This window comes from Brassica oleracea, chromosome C3, assembly GCF_000695525.1.
Source record: "Brassica oleracea var. oleracea cultivar TO1000 chromosome C3, BOL, whole genome shotgun sequence".
Taxonomy (NCBI): domain Eukaryota; kingdom Viridiplantae; phylum Streptophyta; class Magnoliopsida; order Brassicales; family Brassicaceae; genus Brassica; species Brassica oleracea.
The window spans coordinates 31,571,302-31,589,522 of record NC_027750.1 but is presented as its reverse complement, the minus strand read 5'-3'; the positions used below and the strand labels follow the sequence as shown (position 1 = coordinate 31,589,522).

The 18,221-nt window shown below is 31.7% G+C and overlaps 1 protein-coding gene and 1 pseudogene across 1 annotated transcript; both read right to left on the bottom strand.

Moving 5' to 3' along the window:
- Positions 1–2,084: 2,084 nt before the first annotated feature.
- LOC106328203 (BTB/POZ domain-containing protein At2g04740) lies at positions 2,085–4,749 on the bottom strand. Its single transcript, XM_013766595.1, has 5 exons — positions 4,156–4,749; positions 2,986–3,643; positions 2,877–2,913; positions 2,667–2,800; positions 2,085–2,550 (listed from the first exon to the last, which is right to left on the bottom strand). Exons 1-5 carry the CDS (start codon positions 4,625–4,627, stop codon positions 2,166–2,168), a joined length of 1,686 nt encoding a protein of 561 aa, XP_013622049.1. The 5' UTR covers positions 4,628–4,749; the 3' UTR covers positions 2,085–2,165.
- Positions 4,750–9,854: 5,105 nt separating this feature from the next.
- Positions 9,855–16,451, bottom strand: LOC106330384 (annotated as a pseudogene).
- Between the last annotated feature and the right edge of the window lie 1,770 nt (positions 16,452–18,221).

Below are 18,221 nucleotides of genomic sequence, written 5' to 3'. Positions count from 1 at the left end.
ACAACTCTTAAACTAGAAAGTAGAAAGCCTAGCAAGATTTTATGGAAAGATGATTGCACATTTCTTACCTCTTTTTTTTCACACTGAATTTTATTAGAATACCAAAATGTGGTCATCTGTGATGTTTACATTCATACAAAAATGATAAACAAAGGGCTTTAACTAAAACAAATGTCTAAGCCAATTAGGGATACCAACTGCAATGTAAGAGTGATAACGATTCCCTTTGATCACACTATCAGCAATAAGCTTAGCGCCTTTGATGTCATTAGGAGCATGAAGTTTAACATTCCAATCCAAGAAGGCCTGAAGCAATGGTAGCATTTTGGAAGAGTAAAACTTTAGTGAGGGCCAAGCTGAAGGTTTGGAGATGGCAACATTTCTTACCTCAATGCATCAATATTCGATTTCTATTAGGAATTATGTAGTTTTGCTTGGACCTCTTGGACTCCTGAATTTTGGCCAATATATTTAATGTATTGGATTTGTGGAAAACTCATATTAGTAAGAGACCTACTCAACCTCGTGCGTCACTGAAGTTGAATGACCCCTACCTTCAGTTTTAAGAAATGGGCCACCGGATAGGGGATACCAAATGCTAATCTAATAAGTCCTTTTTCTGAACATCATCTAATTAAGTCTTAAAGTGGGGAACAAGTACATCAGCAATTATCTCTGTCAGTTTTGATACAAACTTACGTTCCAATTCATTTAAGAATAAGCTAAAACTACAAAAAAAAAATCTATTAAATTGCCAAAGAATTTTCCAGGGTCCTTTTAGGAACTGTACTATTTTGATACAGCCGCTTTTCATCTCTCTGGCCTAATCTCTTTCTCGCCATCTGTTTGTTCCCGTTCTCGACGATATAGAATGAGGTTATTTTTTACTATTGTGCTAGATGATTACCGCATCTTTTTGTTCCCACCGGCCACTCTTATATAAACTCCTCTCTTCCCGTGGTTACTGGGTTATGCTCTTATGTATCTTTGATGGGCTATGCTTAGATTAATATAGGCTAGAGTTTTGTTTGGGCTCGCTGTAATAAGGGTGAGATTAAGAGCTAGAGAAATGCAAGAGATGGAACGAGAGTCAGATAGTAATCCTTTAATCCCGTGGAGAAGTATAATAAATTCTGGATCATACACCGCACGTGATTTAAACAAAGTAGTTATATATATTGTGTTGTTTCTTCATTTCCTTATTTTCTTGAAGAGTGTTCGAATCCGTGAGAGTTCGAGCTATTGAATACAGATGGACTCCAATACCCATATAGTACACTTAGAATCATGTATTATACACAAATTTTCGTAAAGATAAAGTGAACCTACAACATTTAGAGTGCATTATTCTAAAAATAAAATAACCTACTTTTCAAAAAAAAATAATAATAATAACCTACAACATTTAGCATCTTAAAGCAGACACTTTTGTTACTTATAAACGCTAACATAAATACTATAACTTTAAACTTAATATTCAAAATTTATTATATCAGACAATGAATAAAAATGATACACCTTTTTAATTATGAAAAGTCCACAAAATACTCCAATTAATTTTCTTTAAACTCTTTAATACTTGAATATTTTTTCTACCCAGTTTAATACATTAACTAATTCTTTTGTTCATTTTAAAACATGAACTTTTAAAAATGTGCTCAGTTTAATACTCAATCTATATTTTATTGATAAGTTAGAATTTCCCTTTTATTCATTAGTTTTAAATAAGTTTGTTTATATGTATCCTCTCTCATGGATGAATGGATTGTCTGAAGAAAGTTCGTAGACATCTATCTCTTTTGCTGAGATAATTGCAGAAGATGAAGAAACTTCTCGAGAAGAAAGATGATTTCACCTACTGGATTAACACTCTTTTCGTGATGTTTTAGTTGTGGTTGTGTTAATCTGTCTGTATGTTTATACAACGATAACAGGTAAACCATAAAATGATGCTTCTATTGGCTGCTAGGATCATGATGAAGACAACGTAAGCTCTATGACAGAAGAGATCTCCAACTTATCCACAGAGAATGAAATTATATTATCAACATCTAATAGTATGTTTGATCGTCTGTGTAAAGAAATGTTCGAAAAGGTTCTATATAAAATTACGAGAAGGGAGTGAAAGTATATATATGAAAACAAAACAGACTCAAAACTTGTCTTCACCAGACTCTTTTAAGGAGAGAACCAACAACAATCATGGACCGGTGTCTGTTGTCCTCTGCTTCTGACTCGGATTTCTCTTGCTCCGCCATTTCCACAAGCACTCGGAGGCGCTTATCGAAAATCAAAGCACTCTCGTCTCTCATGTCAAGCTCTAAAGCCTCAGCTTCAAGCCACTTCTCTCTCAGATCATCGAGCAGATTCCCTTGGTCTGTGGTCATGGTTGCACCTGGTGCACTTGGAACAGTGGTTCGAAGTGAAGAGTCCCCTGATGGTGGAGGCAACGTTAATAGCATTGCCCTGAACTCGCGGGTCTCCACAAACGCCTCGAAATTACAAGCAACCAAATCTAGACAGTACTCTCTTATCTTCAACACACCGTACCTATACCATTCAAGTTCGAAGCAATATCATCAAAACGAGCTTCACACAAGAAACTATAGACACAGAGACACTATGTTTTAACTCCCATAACTAGTAGTTAAGAAGAAAAATCATACATATCTGACAAAACAAGCCAATGACAGAGCTCTGCAGGTGTGGCAGATTCCAAATGAGGCAACAAGGCGTCAGCCACAGCACGTTTAAGAGGAAACAGTAAGTATCGAGATGCAACATCAAAGATCTCCTCAGCCTGCAAAACGAGCAAAACGATCAGAAAAGGTAAAACACATTCCAAATTTTATAAAATGGCAAACAAGTTTTTTTACCTGATCCGGACTGATCTCCTTCAAGCCATCAGTGTACCTGATAACGCTTATCGAGTTAGCTTACTGTACCAATTACAGTTTTTTTAAATAAGCATGGATGCTTGCTTACATATACTCGATCATTTTCTCGAAAGCCTCAGCGCTCAAATCATGTTCTTCAAGAAACGGAAGACTATCACCGGGCAAACCATTTTTCCCCTCATTAAAATCATTCACTCGTGATAGCCTCGCTCTGAAGTACTCTGATCTCGACGCTAGTATCACTTGATGGCAATAATAACTCCTTTTATCTACTCTAACACAAACATCGGCAAGGCTATCTACTCCAAGAATCCTACCCAAGGAAGCAGGAAGCCTGACTTCCTCCGGAAGAGCCACACCCTGTAAGATAAACCGTTTCATTGAGTTATCAAGATCTCTATGCGTCTTGTACTCAGCATATCTCTGGTGAATCAGCTCCTTCTCCACGATCTTCTGCAAAGATTCACATTTGCAGACTTTGCAGATCCTTACGAGATCTTCCATATCGTCGACGGATATCTCCAGCCTATCCGAGTAGAAGAAGTGGATGAGGCTGCAGAGAGCGGGGTACGAAAGCTTCTCTTTGGAGAACCTGACTTCTCTCCGGTCTTTCCATTCGTTCTCGAACTTTTGCTTGAAGAATGGAGACCGAGCGCTTAAGATAACCCTGTGTGCTTCAATTGGTCTGCCTTGAACGAAGAATGTCACGTCCGGTGGGAAGTAGCTGGAACTACCAGTCTCATCAACTGAAAACGAAAATGCAAAAAATTCTCATTAAACGTCTCTACAACTACAATGTTCTGAATGATTCAATAACTCAAGCATCTCTTAAGAAAATTAGATTCTTATCAATGAAATGTTTTTTTATGTATCTGAACCCGAAGATCCAACTAATCCCGGTAAGACCAGGTTTGCTGCCAGCAAGCCAAGTTTCTCCCGGCAAGACCGGGTTTGCTACCGGCAAGACCGGGTTTGCTGCCGGGTTTGCTGCGGGCAAGTCTGGGTTTCTGCCGGCAAGCCCGGGTTCGCTGCGGGCAATCCCGGGTTCGCTGCGGGCAATCCCGGGTTTCTGCCGGTAGTCAGATATCTACACCACATGACCATGCACCTAATCTAATCTAAGTGGTAGGTTTAGAATCCGGGGGCTTAACAACTAATCTAATCTAAGTGGTAGGTTTCGTTTCCGAATCCAATGTGAATGAAATGTTAAGACTAAACTTAACTTTAACTCCATCACCAATGATGGGAGAAAACGTACCACTGTTAGCATCAGAACCTTGTTTGAGATAAGCTTGATTGTGGCGGCAACCAAGAAACGTATCCCTAAGAGAAGCTTGCAAGGGAGCTAGCGGAGGAGGACGAGCTTCAAAAGCCTTGAGAAGCTTTCTAATCCTGAGGTTAAGAGAAGCGTAGTGACAACGGTCGCCGTCAAAAGTGTGCTCGGAGCAAATGGCGCCGTTTTCGAGAAGCAAGCGAGCGGCGTCTAAGCGACCGGTTAGGCAGGCGTAGTAGAGAGCGACGGAGTCCCAGCGGTCGCGAGCGTTGACGTTGACTCCGGTCTCGAGGAGGTAGCGGAGCCTGTCGACGTCTCCGGCGCGCGAGGCCTCGAAAATGTCTCCGTTGGGGACTTTTTTCAGGGGTAAGGAAGGTCCGTAGTCCTGGAGGTCGATGTCTAGATCCTCTAGGTCGGATTCGAGTGTCCAAGACGACGAATTCTCGATCGGAGACATTTTTTCCGACGAGTTAACTCAGGGAATCGCCGATTTAAGAGACGAACGCATAAGCCCTAGAGGAGGAGGAAGTGGTGAGGAAGCTCTGTGCATTGTTTCCGTGTGGTTGGTTGTTTTGATGTTTTAACTTAACGCTTTTTTGTTGTTATTAACGAAAAATACATGACAGCTTAATAGGGCTCTAATTTGATTTCGGTTGGTTCTACTCGGTTCAGTCCAACATCTCTAATACCGATATCAAAACTTTTTAGTTTTTACATTCTTCAAGTTCACGACACTCTTCAAGAGTGTGATATTTCCTTGTAACATTACACTAGATCTTAATGGATGTTTGTTTTCATTTTTTTTATATAAAAATTTTATTTACAATTCTAAATTGGTATATATTATAATATATATAAAGTGTGTTTATCACTTTTAAAACATAATAATTTTACCATATATGTTTTTTTATTGAATAGATTGTTTCATACTTTCGCATAAGCTAAGTTTTTTTTATTATGTTTTTTGGATTGTTATTTAATTACTTAACTCGTATTATATATAAAATTGGTAAATATTTTTTATTGTTACCTCAAAAATATTGTAATATTTCACAAATTTAAAAAGTTTTAAAATTAAATTTTTACCTACATATACTATCGAGTATATTTACATTTGAATATACATGTTCTCCATCAAATAGATTGTTTCAAATTTCACATGTGTTTTTTTTTTTTATATATATTTTGTTTGTTGGATTAGTATTTCATTATTAAAAAATAGAAATAAAATTTGGAAAATATTAAAACATTATTATATCCAAATATAATAAAACATTTCACAAAATAAGAAAATTAACAAAAACTAAACCTAAAGCTTCATGTATAAATTTTATAAAGAATTTAATTTAACATTTGATTATATTTTTTTAAATGAATTATATAATTTTTAAAGTTAATATTGTAAAGAGTTAAATAGTATACATATGGGTCAAGTTATTTTTTTTTTTTTTAAGTTTTAATGGGTCAAGTATTCTTTAAATTCAATTCTCATAAGCCCAATATTAATTTGATTTTAGCCCAAATATTTTTGTTCCTTTTGTTGAATTTACCTTGTTCAATTCGCATAAGCCCAATATATATGTTTTTTAGCCCAAGTTTCACCCTCTAGGTTCGTGAACCTAAAGGTTCACCCTAGGGGGTGAACCCAAGAATAACTCTATTTATATACAAGCTCACTATGATATTTTCTTGTGACTTATTCTTGGGTTCACCCCCTAGGTGAACCTCTAGGTTCACAAACCAATAGGATTGTGTTATTTTATATTCGATATCTTTTAAAAAATGAAACAAAATATTGTCAAATTATATTATCTTTTTAAAATTAAAAGGTAAAAATAAATAAATAAAAAATAGTAGTAATTACAAAAAAAAAAAAAATTAACGTCGTAAACAGAACATTAAACCCTAAATCCTAATCTCTAAACCCTAAATCTTAAATCCTAAACCCTTAGGTAAACCCTAAACTCTAGGATAAATCTTAAATTCTAGGATAAATCTTAAACTTTAAATCAAAATCACTAAACACTAAAACACTCAAGGGTTTAGGGTTTAGGATTTAGGGTTTAGGGTTTACGGATTAGGATTTAGGGTTTAGTGTTTTGCTGACGACGTTAAAAAGATTTTTTTTAATTCTTTTTTTCTGTAAGTGCTATTTTTTTTTATTTTTTTATTTTAAAAACATAATATAACTTGATAATATTTTGTTTCTTTTTTTAAAAGATATCGAATTTGAAATAATGAAATCCTATTGGCAGAACCTAGAGGTTCACGGGGTGAACCCAAGAATAACTCCAAATATATCCCAAAATGGTCAGTTAACTGATTTTTCTCCGGGAAAAAAAACGTGTTCTTTCCCAAACTCGATTTCTTCGGTTTTTGTCTTCTTTTTAACCTAACTACGCTCCTAAATACGATCCTCCTCTATCGTCGACTAAATCCGGCTCTCAGGCACCATCCTTTCTTGACTCCCAACCAAGATCAAGTGATCATGTCTATTTATAAAGGTTATTGTTTCGTTGAATTTGTATATACCACTTGTTTATTTTTTCAATTGATTTACTCTATCAATTGATTTTCGGTTGATATACCACTCGTGAAATATTCAGGGGAAGAATATATGGAGCTTAAAGCTAATATAATTTCAACATGCTCATCCGATCAGTATTTGAAAACAGAGGTGAATTATTTTCTTTTGAAACTGATATTGCTTTATAATATAAATAAATAAGATCAGTTTCTATTACGCCTGTGAATTCTCTTTGAATTCGTTTTTTTTGCATGTGATCTGATCAGTTTAGAATCAAATCGTATACCTTGAACACTTGGCGAAACTCTGCTCACTGAATTTGAACAATTCTCGATTGAGCTTGACTATTCATACACAGGTTACATGGAGACTGATATCATTGACAAAGGAACTTAACCATAGGTGTTTTCATCAACGTCTGCCTACGTCCGCGGGTGGGGAAGATATTCGAGTAAGATTAGTCAATCACCACTGTTCTGAAATAGATATTCTATTATATTCTGAATAATTTTTTCAATAATGTTTAGACATGTTCTTTATCAATCATATGTAGCAACTAAATGCTCTTTTATTTGGTGGCAGAAAAGTTTAATGTGATGGATACATGAAGAAATGGTAATGGAGTTTACCACAAACAAAAATTATTGACCATTAAACTCCAATCACTATAACTGCAGGTAAACTATAACAATTGACTTATTGAGAGTGTTATGGTTTCTTAAGCTCTGTTTTGTAATCTCTGCAGAGAATCAGCTTGAAGATGACTGATATGGAAGATACTGCAAAGTCATTCTAGTGAAGAGGAACTGTTGAATCATCTTGAGATCAAGAAACAGAGCTCAGACATGGCGTCTCAAACAGTATACGTAAGTTCTGTATAATCCATAAATTAGTTACTAAGCCAAGGAAGATCATGAGTTATGATATTGTGAGGAAGATCGTGAGGAATGATAAGCCCAGCTAACAGATATATAATACAATCTGTCTCGTAGCATGCATGACATGGATGAACAATTGTGAGGAAGATCGTAAAGAGGCTCCAAGGAAAGCCAAAGACTCAGATCAAACTCAGCCATTTGACTCTCACTATTCGATAAGTCAGGTAAGTTTTCTAGAACAATTTATCGTTTGGTAGTATATCTAAGTGGTTTGGTTAGATAAGAATGGAAATTTAGAAAGGAATCCTAGATAATTGTTTTCATTGGTTTAATGTTGTATAGTTTCCTCTGTTTATTTTTTTGGCTGTGAGTTGATTGTAGGTTGCATATCTATTATATTAAAACAGAAGTCACAACTTCTCTTCATGTGTGATTTTTTTAAAATGAACCTTACCTAGAAAATTATATTTCATTTAATTCTAATTAACATTATGATATCATTAAGATATCACATCTTAAATACTTGACATATATAACAACTCACCTATAAAATTGTCTTATTTTTTAATTATAAAAATATGTTGAGAAAAAAATCTACAAAATCTTATAAGATATTTTAAATATTATTATAAACTGAATCATTGATTAATTTCGTGATTAGTACTCTAATATTATTATAAATTAATGTTAGTTAAGATTTTATTATAAAATATAAAAAAAATTGTATACTATTTTTTTAAAATTTCTAATTATAGTCTATATTATCTATTAAAATAGAAGTAATGAATTCTTTCATGTATTCTATTATAATTTGGACCATCCTTTATTTTTTTTATTAAATATATCTAATTAAGACTAATAATATATAGAATCTTTGAACTACATTAATCACAATATCTTTTGATATCTTTTCATTTTAAATATAAATATATATTTTAAAAGTTCTAACAAGTCTGTTTAAAAGATTTTAACAAGATCTTAATTTTTAAAAATTATATGTAAATATTTTCATTAATTTCGAAATTAGCTATGAAATAATATTATACATTTATATATTTTAGACTATTAAAAATATAAATTCTATCATTTTATCAATTATATAATCATAATCAATCATTTTAAGAGAAATTATCAATTATTATATTGTGATAAATATGAGTAAATTATATTAAATTGTTAAATTTATATATTTTATTTTTTGTAAGTATTTATATTCGAAAGGTAATATGTAGGTAACACGTGTTAATATTAGAAAACTATATAATATACGTATATAAATTAACATGTATTTCATCAAAGTTAATAATACAAATCATTTATGCATGATCTCTTTTTATTTTAAATATAAATATAAATAAATATATACATATATATATATATAATTTTTTTAACAAATCTTTTGAAAATATTATAACATTATCTTAATTTTCAAAATTTTTATGTAAATATTTCAACTAATTTCGTATTTAGCAATGAACTATTATTATGCATTAATATATATATATTTAGTTATCATTTATAAAATAAAAAAAAAATAAACTTTTTATCATTTTATAATAATAATAGTTCATATTAAATGAGATTATTATATCGAACTAAATATGATAACATTATATTAAATTGATAAATTTGTAAAATCAGTTTTTATAAATATAAAATATTTATGCTAAAAATATAATACGGTGATATAACGACTTAACATTCAAAAACTATATAATACATGTATAAAAATCGACATATCTTAGACTTTTGTATATATAATAATATATTATCTGAAATAAATAAATATAAAAATATTGCTAATAGAAAACTTAGTTTTGAAGGTTGTTGGGTCAAAACTGAATATAAATTTAATACAAAAATAATATGTAATATGTTTTTAATGCATATAATAATTTTTTTAATAAATAAATACACCATAAATGATGTAAAAAAATATTTCTGTATATAAAATGAAAATAAACACCCGCACGGTTGTGTGGATCGAAATCTAGTCTTTGTTTAAAAATTCTTATTCTTTGCTATAGTTTTAAGATCTAGAAAATATATATAAAAACGATAAGTTATATCAAAAACAACACAAATCCATAAATAAGTCGAAAACAGCTTGAAGCAAACACTCGTATGATAAATAACTTCCTCCTCTCTTCTCATAAAGTGCATAAATCTGAAAACACACATCACGTTTCAAAGAGATTTTTAAAATATGATCTTAGCATATAGTAATAAACAGTAAACGATGGAGAGCTTAATCACATACCTCATCATGACTCCTTGGCTTATAGATTATTGAAAACCTCTTTGAAAACAACATTGACGGTCTTATGCTGAGGTTTTCCATTTTTTTCCACAATAAGAATTTTCAATCCTTTCTTGGATGTGACCCTAGAAATAGCTACATAGAGCTGTCCATGTGAAAACACAGGTCTGGGTAGGAAGAGTCCAACTTGTGAGAGAGACTGTCCTTGACTTTTGTTTATGGTTATAGCAAAAGCAACAGCTAAAGGCAATTGCTGTCGACGCATTTTGAAAGGCAGTCTCGTATCAGATGGTGTAATCAATAATCTAGAAATATATATTGTCTTCCCAAGATTAGATCCAGTGATAATCTTAGTGGCAACCATAAATTCCATCAGCTGAGTAATCTGGAGCCTTGTTCCATTCATTAACCCTTCTGGAGGATCAACGTTCTTGAGAACCATAACTGGGCAACCAACTTTCAGGCGAATTCTATGATTCGGCAATCCAGACACTTTAATATTGTTTAGAAAATCTGAGTCAAGTGCTTCATCATTCACTGCTTTTGTATCAGTAGAATCAATACTATCTGCACTTAGATAAATCATTTCTTTACCTAAAAAACAATTAAAACATAGGATGTAGTTAGTGTATATAAGAATCTCTGAAATCTTGGCTCAAATAAGCAGCACTAAAAAGGTGATAATATAAATTACCATCCAGCTTATCCAACATGTAATCATTGATCATGTTAACATCCTCATTGGTTGGACACAAAATAGCTCTCTCCTGAAAACATTTAGCTTCTTTGTTTCCTTTCAATGAAGAAGGATCTCCGTACACCGCTTTGCTAATGGCCTCTATTGGTTCATCAGAATCAGTAATCAAAAATTCGGAGGGGATCTCGATCTCAGCTATTCCATCATTAGGCTCTCCAAGTGTACCATCACCAACCTTTAAGATCCACTCAGAGAATTCCTTAAGATCATTAGACTCTTCAGCTGACAAACCACCAGATGATAGTCGCATGTTCTTAGTTAATTTGAGCACTTTACAATGCTCCCACAGATACGAAGAATTCATGGAAGCCATAACGATTGCAGCTCTACTACCTCCATTTATTACTGGGAGCACTTGTCTGAAATCACCTCCGAAAACTACAACCTTTCCACCAAAAGGCTTGTTGCTATGCTTCCCAATAATATCAGATAAGCTTCTATCTAGTGCCTCAAAACAATATCTACTCATCATGGGGGCTTCATCCCATATAATCAGTGATGCCTCTTTCACCAAATTAGCTTGATCTGATCCATGAGCCATAGTACACGAAGAAAACTCATCTGGATTAAGTGGTATCCCAAACCTTGAATGAGCAGTCCTACCACCTTGCAACAACAAAGAAGCAATCCCACTCGATGCAACATTAAGAGCAATATCTCCTCGCGATCTAATAGCTGAAGATAGTAATTTCCAGAGAAATTTTTTTCCAGTGCCACCAAATCTAGACACAAAAAACATTCCACCTCTTTCCTTGTTAACAGCATCTAGGATTTCATCATATATTTTTCTTTGCTCTGGAGTCATCTTTGGAATATCTCTATCCAGAGTTTCTAACAAAGCCTCACGATCATAGCTTTTCTCGTCTAATATCAACACATTTGAATCCTTACTATGTGTCTTTGCTACCTGTGGCATAGAAGGATATTTTGCCAAAGAAGTCCCACAACGCTTCAGAATCTTTTCAATCTCTAGCAAAGCGAATTTCTTTTTCTCATTGTCACTTAACAATAGTCCTACAACAGAAAAAACGAATTTCTTTAGAAGGATATTTCTCATAGATCTATGACAGAAAAAGTAACATTTTGCAAGAAAACTAAATAATAAACTTTCATAGTGAAGTGAAAATACCTGGCCTATTGAAAGTTTTATGCCTGTGATGCTCAATATCATCTGAAAGACATTCCCAAGTCTTCTCCCAAACATCCTCTAGGCCAGAAAAACTGTTGTTCATGAGCATCATAACAAACAATTGTCTTAGTTCAGCTCCTGTGCTTTCATAGCTTCTCCTCAGAATATCATCAATGTACTCTTGATCATCATCTAACAATCCTCGAGCATAACATGCATCTTTGTAGCTTGGATAAACAACACCTTCAAATGTTTTGATATCATCATAACTCGTAGGACCTCTCACATAGTTCAACAGCACACGGAGATAATAAGCGTGTTCTTGATTACGTGGATCATAGTTGATTCGACCGACACTGAATCCCCTTTTCCGTCTTATGAACTTCTTCTGCTTCTTTGAATATGTAAAGAAGTTAGGAATCTGAGCATAGGTGAGAGTTTTAGCCAGATCATCAACTTTACACAACTCAAACCATGCTAAGAACATTGTATTTTCAATGAGTTTACGACTGATCACTGCTTCGAGCTTGTGTTTTTTTTTTGAAAATAATGGTTTGTTTGCCTGGTAGATGGAAATTAAGCTTCTCAGCTACAGTAGACCCGTAATGAATAGGGAACTTAAATATTCTCCATGATCCTTCAGACGAAGAAACATATCTACAATACGAAACAAAACATATTTTATTAGTTTTTTTATATCATGTACTGACATTTTTAAATTCAGTTGTATATAAAATTTTTGAAAAACAATACCTGGAATCAAAGAACTCTTTGAATTCATTCCTTTTGTTTTGGTCCACTTCTCCTTCTGGAATACCAAGCGCCTATGCAACCATGTGATCTGGTGGTTCCACAGCTACTATCACACGATCACTTCCTTTATCTTATATATTAAAATAGAAGTCATGACTTAGTTCATGTGTGATTTTTTTTTATTTGGACCACCCATTAGAAAGTTATTCAAATTATATTTTTATAAATATATGAATTATTTTTAATTATTCTAAAACAAAAAATCAAATAGATATTCCTATATTTTCTCTGAAATTGTATATGAATAAAATCTTTTCATGTCTTTTCATTTACAATATAAATATATTATTCATTTTCATTAAAATAAACCTTTTAAATATTTAATTAATTTCGTATTTATTTAGATAAATGTAAATTTCATTTTTCACCTAATATTTTTTATTAAATATTTGTTAATTCCGTGTTTATTTAAAAATTTAATGTATATTTCATTCTCAATAAAAAAACTTTTTAAATATCTAATTAATTTTGTAATTATAACTAAAATCATGTAGAATTTTGTATTAAATTTGTGATATTAATTTAATATAATACTTTTCAATTAAAATTTTGATCATTTACCAATAATATATTTCAATTCAAAATTTTGTATCACATAATATAAAGTATGCTATCACTGAAAATTAAAAAAAAATGTTATTGTATGTGTACTATAAAATTGTTGTATTTTAAAATATTACTAGATCTCAACTCGCGCAACCGCGCAGATTTTTGTTTTCATTTATTTTTATATAAATATTTTTTAAAAAATTCTAAATTAGTATATATTATAATATATATGTGTCTATCAATTTTTAAAACATAATAAGTTTACGATATATTTTTTTCATTGAATAGATTGTTTCAAACTTTCACATGTATTTGTATCTTTTTCTATATATATATATTTTTTTTCGGATTATTATCTTCTCTATTAAAAGAGAAGTATAATTTTTATCTACCATAAAAAAAGTCGTACTAGCGTTATCTAGGTCTATTTCATTAATTACATTTATTTAATTATTTATATTAATCTATTCAATATATAAAGATATTAATAATAAAAAAAATTTAACTGTAAATTCAAATTTTATTTTTAGTCATAACAAAATAATGAGAAAAATCTAACAAAATCTTTCTAAAAATTTAAAATATTTTATTTAAATACCATTGATTAATTTTGTAATTAATAATATATACTATTATACATTAATTTAAATAAAATTTTACTATGAAACAAAATAAAATAAATGTGTATGCTATTTTTCAAATTTTATAATTATATTTTATATCTTATTTATTAAAAGAAATACCATAAAATCATACTAGGTCTATTTCATCAATTACATGTATTTGACTATTTAAATTATTCTATTTAATATATAACATTTCTAAAAAATCTTATAAATGATATAGATATTAATAAATAAATTTAAATTATAATTTTAAATTTTATTTTTACTTATAATAAAATATGTTAAAAAAACTAACAAAATCTTAATAAAATTTTAAAATATTTTTAAATTAACGAAGCGATTGATTTCAGAATTAATAATATAGTATTATTATAATGTATTTACTTATAAAATCCCACAATATACTAAAATAAATAACATAAAAATATAAATTATGAATTATGCTAAGAAAATATCAGTTTTATAGTATAACTAAATAAAATTTTAAAATGTATTGTATTCAGTTTGTAAAAATTAGAAAAAAATGAAGGAGAATCTTAATTGTTTTTATTTCATATTATGAATTTATTTTACCAAACTCAAAAATATATTAATATATAATAACAATTAATAATAAAGTAAAATATATAAAAAAAATCATTATACATTAATAATATCGAATAAGAAACATAACCAATAACATTATAAATTTACACAATATATAACACTAAAATGTAAATATCTTTTAAAGTTTTGCGATGGTATCTGTTTTATATTTATAAAATGACTTTATTAATGTACTTAAATAAGTACTTTATAGAACCAGCCTGGTTGCACCACTCTACATTAATATGAGCTCGATAACGTAGAGATAGTTTTTTGTTATAAGGAATAACAAATCTGTTGTCACATTTCACCCCATTCTTATCTACATAACAATCTGTATCTTCTCTTCTACGGTAAATCGGAAATCCTTCTTTACTCACCGTTGTCTTATCAGCAAATGATTTCGGGTAGAGCTTCGAACATTTCCCATTTTCCATGCAAGGAGATTTCATATTAGCAGCTCCACATGGTCCATGAATCATCATATCCTTAATGATATCGTACAGCTCTGGTTCTTGAGACTTATCAGGAATCTCAGCTGAAACGATCTTGTCAATATCATATGTTGTGGGAAACTTGGCCGTAGGATGCATAAATAAGAGAATGTGAGCATGTGGTAGACCACGTTTCTGAAACTCAATCGTGTACATAGCTGCAACAAAATGACAACAAACACTGGTTTAGTAAATAATTGAAAATATAAAAGCATATGATCAAGAGCGCTGAATATTTAACTCACATGATACAGTTTTGCGGAGGATATTCTTCTTAGTTAAATCATCCATCAATGAATCCAGTTTCATTTTGAACATCCTGCAAATAATGTCTGATCTGTCCTCTGCCTTTAACTTCCGGCTCTTAAGATGTCTTGTGATCTCTGGCCATTTAGGATTGCATGTAAAAGTGATGAAAAGATCCGGAAAACCAAAATGCTTACATATAGTCATTGCATCCAGATAGAGGTTTTTCATGTATCTAGGACCACCAGTGAACGTAGCTGGTAAGAGAAACGAAGAACCTTGCTCGGCCATATCAATCCTGCCAGCATTTTCTGACTGCTTGATAGAGTCATAACTATCAGAACGCAAAGTCGTCTGGTGAGTCCTCAGATAGCGTAGGCGATTGGATTCTATAGTTGTGTAGGCATCCACAACAAACTGCTGAAACAACCTTCCTGAATTTAGGATAGTATGAGCCTCATTCTTACGTTCATGCAAACGAAACGCAAAGAACTGTCTCATGCTGATATTTTCCTTTTTCAGTTTCTCTGTAGCTTTAGTAACACCTTTCTTTATCCCAAGTCTGAAACCATCCTCTCCATGTACGAATAAAAGAGGATACTGAAGTGCAAGATATGAAGCATGTATTTCATCAATCCTTAACAACTTGCCTGATTTCTGTTGAAGAACAATATTTCTTTTATCCATGTCCAGATTAAAATCTCCAGGAATCAGTGCAGCGACTTCTGATGCTGTCGGTGTGCCATATGTTCTTCCATCCTTTGCTCTATCACTGACTATCCTCATATGAAAAGAGTCTTTAGGATTGATGGTGAAACGATCTTTTGCTGATCTGAACTGTTTAACGTAAGGGTTGGTCTCATTCAGCATCTTTATCAGAAGGTCGATGATTTCTTTCTTAAGTCCATCACTCTTTTTATAAGCTTTCGCTTGCCCCCCTTTGCTGTAAAAATAACACATAAAATGGGAAAGATTAATAGTCACAGTAAACATAAACATATCTAAAAATATTAAATCATACATTTTAGATTAAGAAGCAGCGAAACCAATATATTTTATCAAAAATGCACAGAGAGAAATGATTACCTTAAAGCCTTTGATCGATTTTCGGTTTCATTCTCAGTGTCAATGATATAAAGCTGTCCAAATTTAGCATCATTTCCATTTGGTGGTTGTAAACTACCGATTAAATGGTAGTTTTCACCTTGGAGTACCAACATGTTTGGACCTTTTCCCTTTCGAACAGATCTATCAACCTTTCCACCAAGTGAAGTGAATGAGAAAATCATGTTGTAAGCTCTGGTGTTTCTCTGAAAATGCTTGCTTAATCTATCATCTCCATTCAGCAAATTTTTAAGCACTTCTGGTGGTTGTTTTAGTAATGGTAACTCATCAGTAAAGCAATTAGAACTTACATGCTAAAGATGTGATACAACTTATTTGTTCACCTGTGTATGAAGCATCGCCAGTCCCACTACCCAAACCTTAGGATGAAAAAATATAGTTTTCTTTTATATCAAAATGAATTTCTCATTGTCAAAATATGATCATTGTATAGTTATCGTGATTGATCCCTCTACCTTTAAAGCATGTGCTGTTGTTTCTTGGTGTACATGGAGTGATTAGTTTCCCTTGATTTGCAGAAATTGGAACAGTATGAATTGGATCGTGTCCAAGGTCTCCATAAAATCTCTTAAAAACAGAAGGTAAAGGGACATCGAAACTGCTGTTTGCATTTCTATTTTGATTGCTTTTAACTTGACAAAACTTGCCATTGTTCTGTTTTCGTCTTGTTTTCCTCTCTAGTTCTTTAGACGAATTCACCAGTTGATTAGGGGGATCATCTGGTTTACGTTTCATTGTGGCTGCAATGTCAATATTCATATCAATTTTGATATATATACCATCAGAACGTTTAGATGTCAGTAAATTTACCTGATTATATTTTGAAGAAAGGATTAGGTGTTCTGCAATCTAGTCAATGTAAATTGCGCAGGATGATAGACCAATTGAAGAAAAAAAACGTGCATTTGAGGGAAATATCTATCAGTAATATTGTTTACTCTAAAAGGATCGACTTATTTATTTAGTTGCTAAAATCTTGAAATTCTTGTTAGAAATCTTTTATTTTTGTTTTAAGATATGTAAATAAAATATGAATATCTTATATTTAAAGCTATATGAGTTTTCCTTATGTCACTCTCTTTTTTTTTTTAAATCATTGACAATATTTTGATTCACGTAGATAGTTGAAATATTGACCACTGAAGTACATTATATGTTTTTTATGGTCTCAGGAATGATATGGAGAAGAATCTATTCATGTTAGTTCATGCCAAACTCAGACAATGACAACCACGACTCAATAAGTCAAGTAAGTTATTGCATGATAATTTATAGTTTGCTAGTATATATAAGTGGTTCGGCTAGATAAGAATGGAACTTTGATAGTATAGTATAGTGGACTTAGGATAAGTAAAAAATTATTATGAAAATTTAAACCCATAATTATTAAGTTTCAGAATGAAAACAAATAGTCTGTTTCATAAACAACAGACATTATTAAAACAAAAAAAAACAGAAGAACACTTAAAAAAAAAAGGGAATTTTGCCAAAAAGGAACAAAAGAACTTATGTATCGTCCCCTTAGAACCAGTTTACTAGTTTTTGTCCACTTAGAATAAATCTTAATGTTAATTCCATTCTAAACCTCTAATTATGTAATTATAAATTTTCTCAAACAAATTAATTTAAAACAAATTTTAAGTTTTATTTTTAACATGGAGTCATTACGATTATCTTCTCCACTGGCGGTTGCGCCGGCAGGAGCTCGTTAAGATTATGATTACCTCATCAGTGATAGCGGTAAGTCTCCTCCTTTATATGAAGTCATAATAAATCTCACGAAGTGTTCGACTTTTTAAACTGAGAATCTTCTCTAGTGCCTGTTTTTGCAATCTGAATTAGGATTTGTGCTTATAAATGTGTGTGTGTGTACACAGGTCACACGTGTGGGGAAAAGTTGCTTGTTACTGCATTTCTCGGATCATACGTCCAGCACAGGTTTTAATACAACCATTGGGGCTATATCTCACTCTTAAGAATACTTGTTTTATTGATTATCTCTTCAAGGGTCTTTCTCACAAATAGTAATAAAGACTCAAAGAAACAAGTGTCGATGGGAACG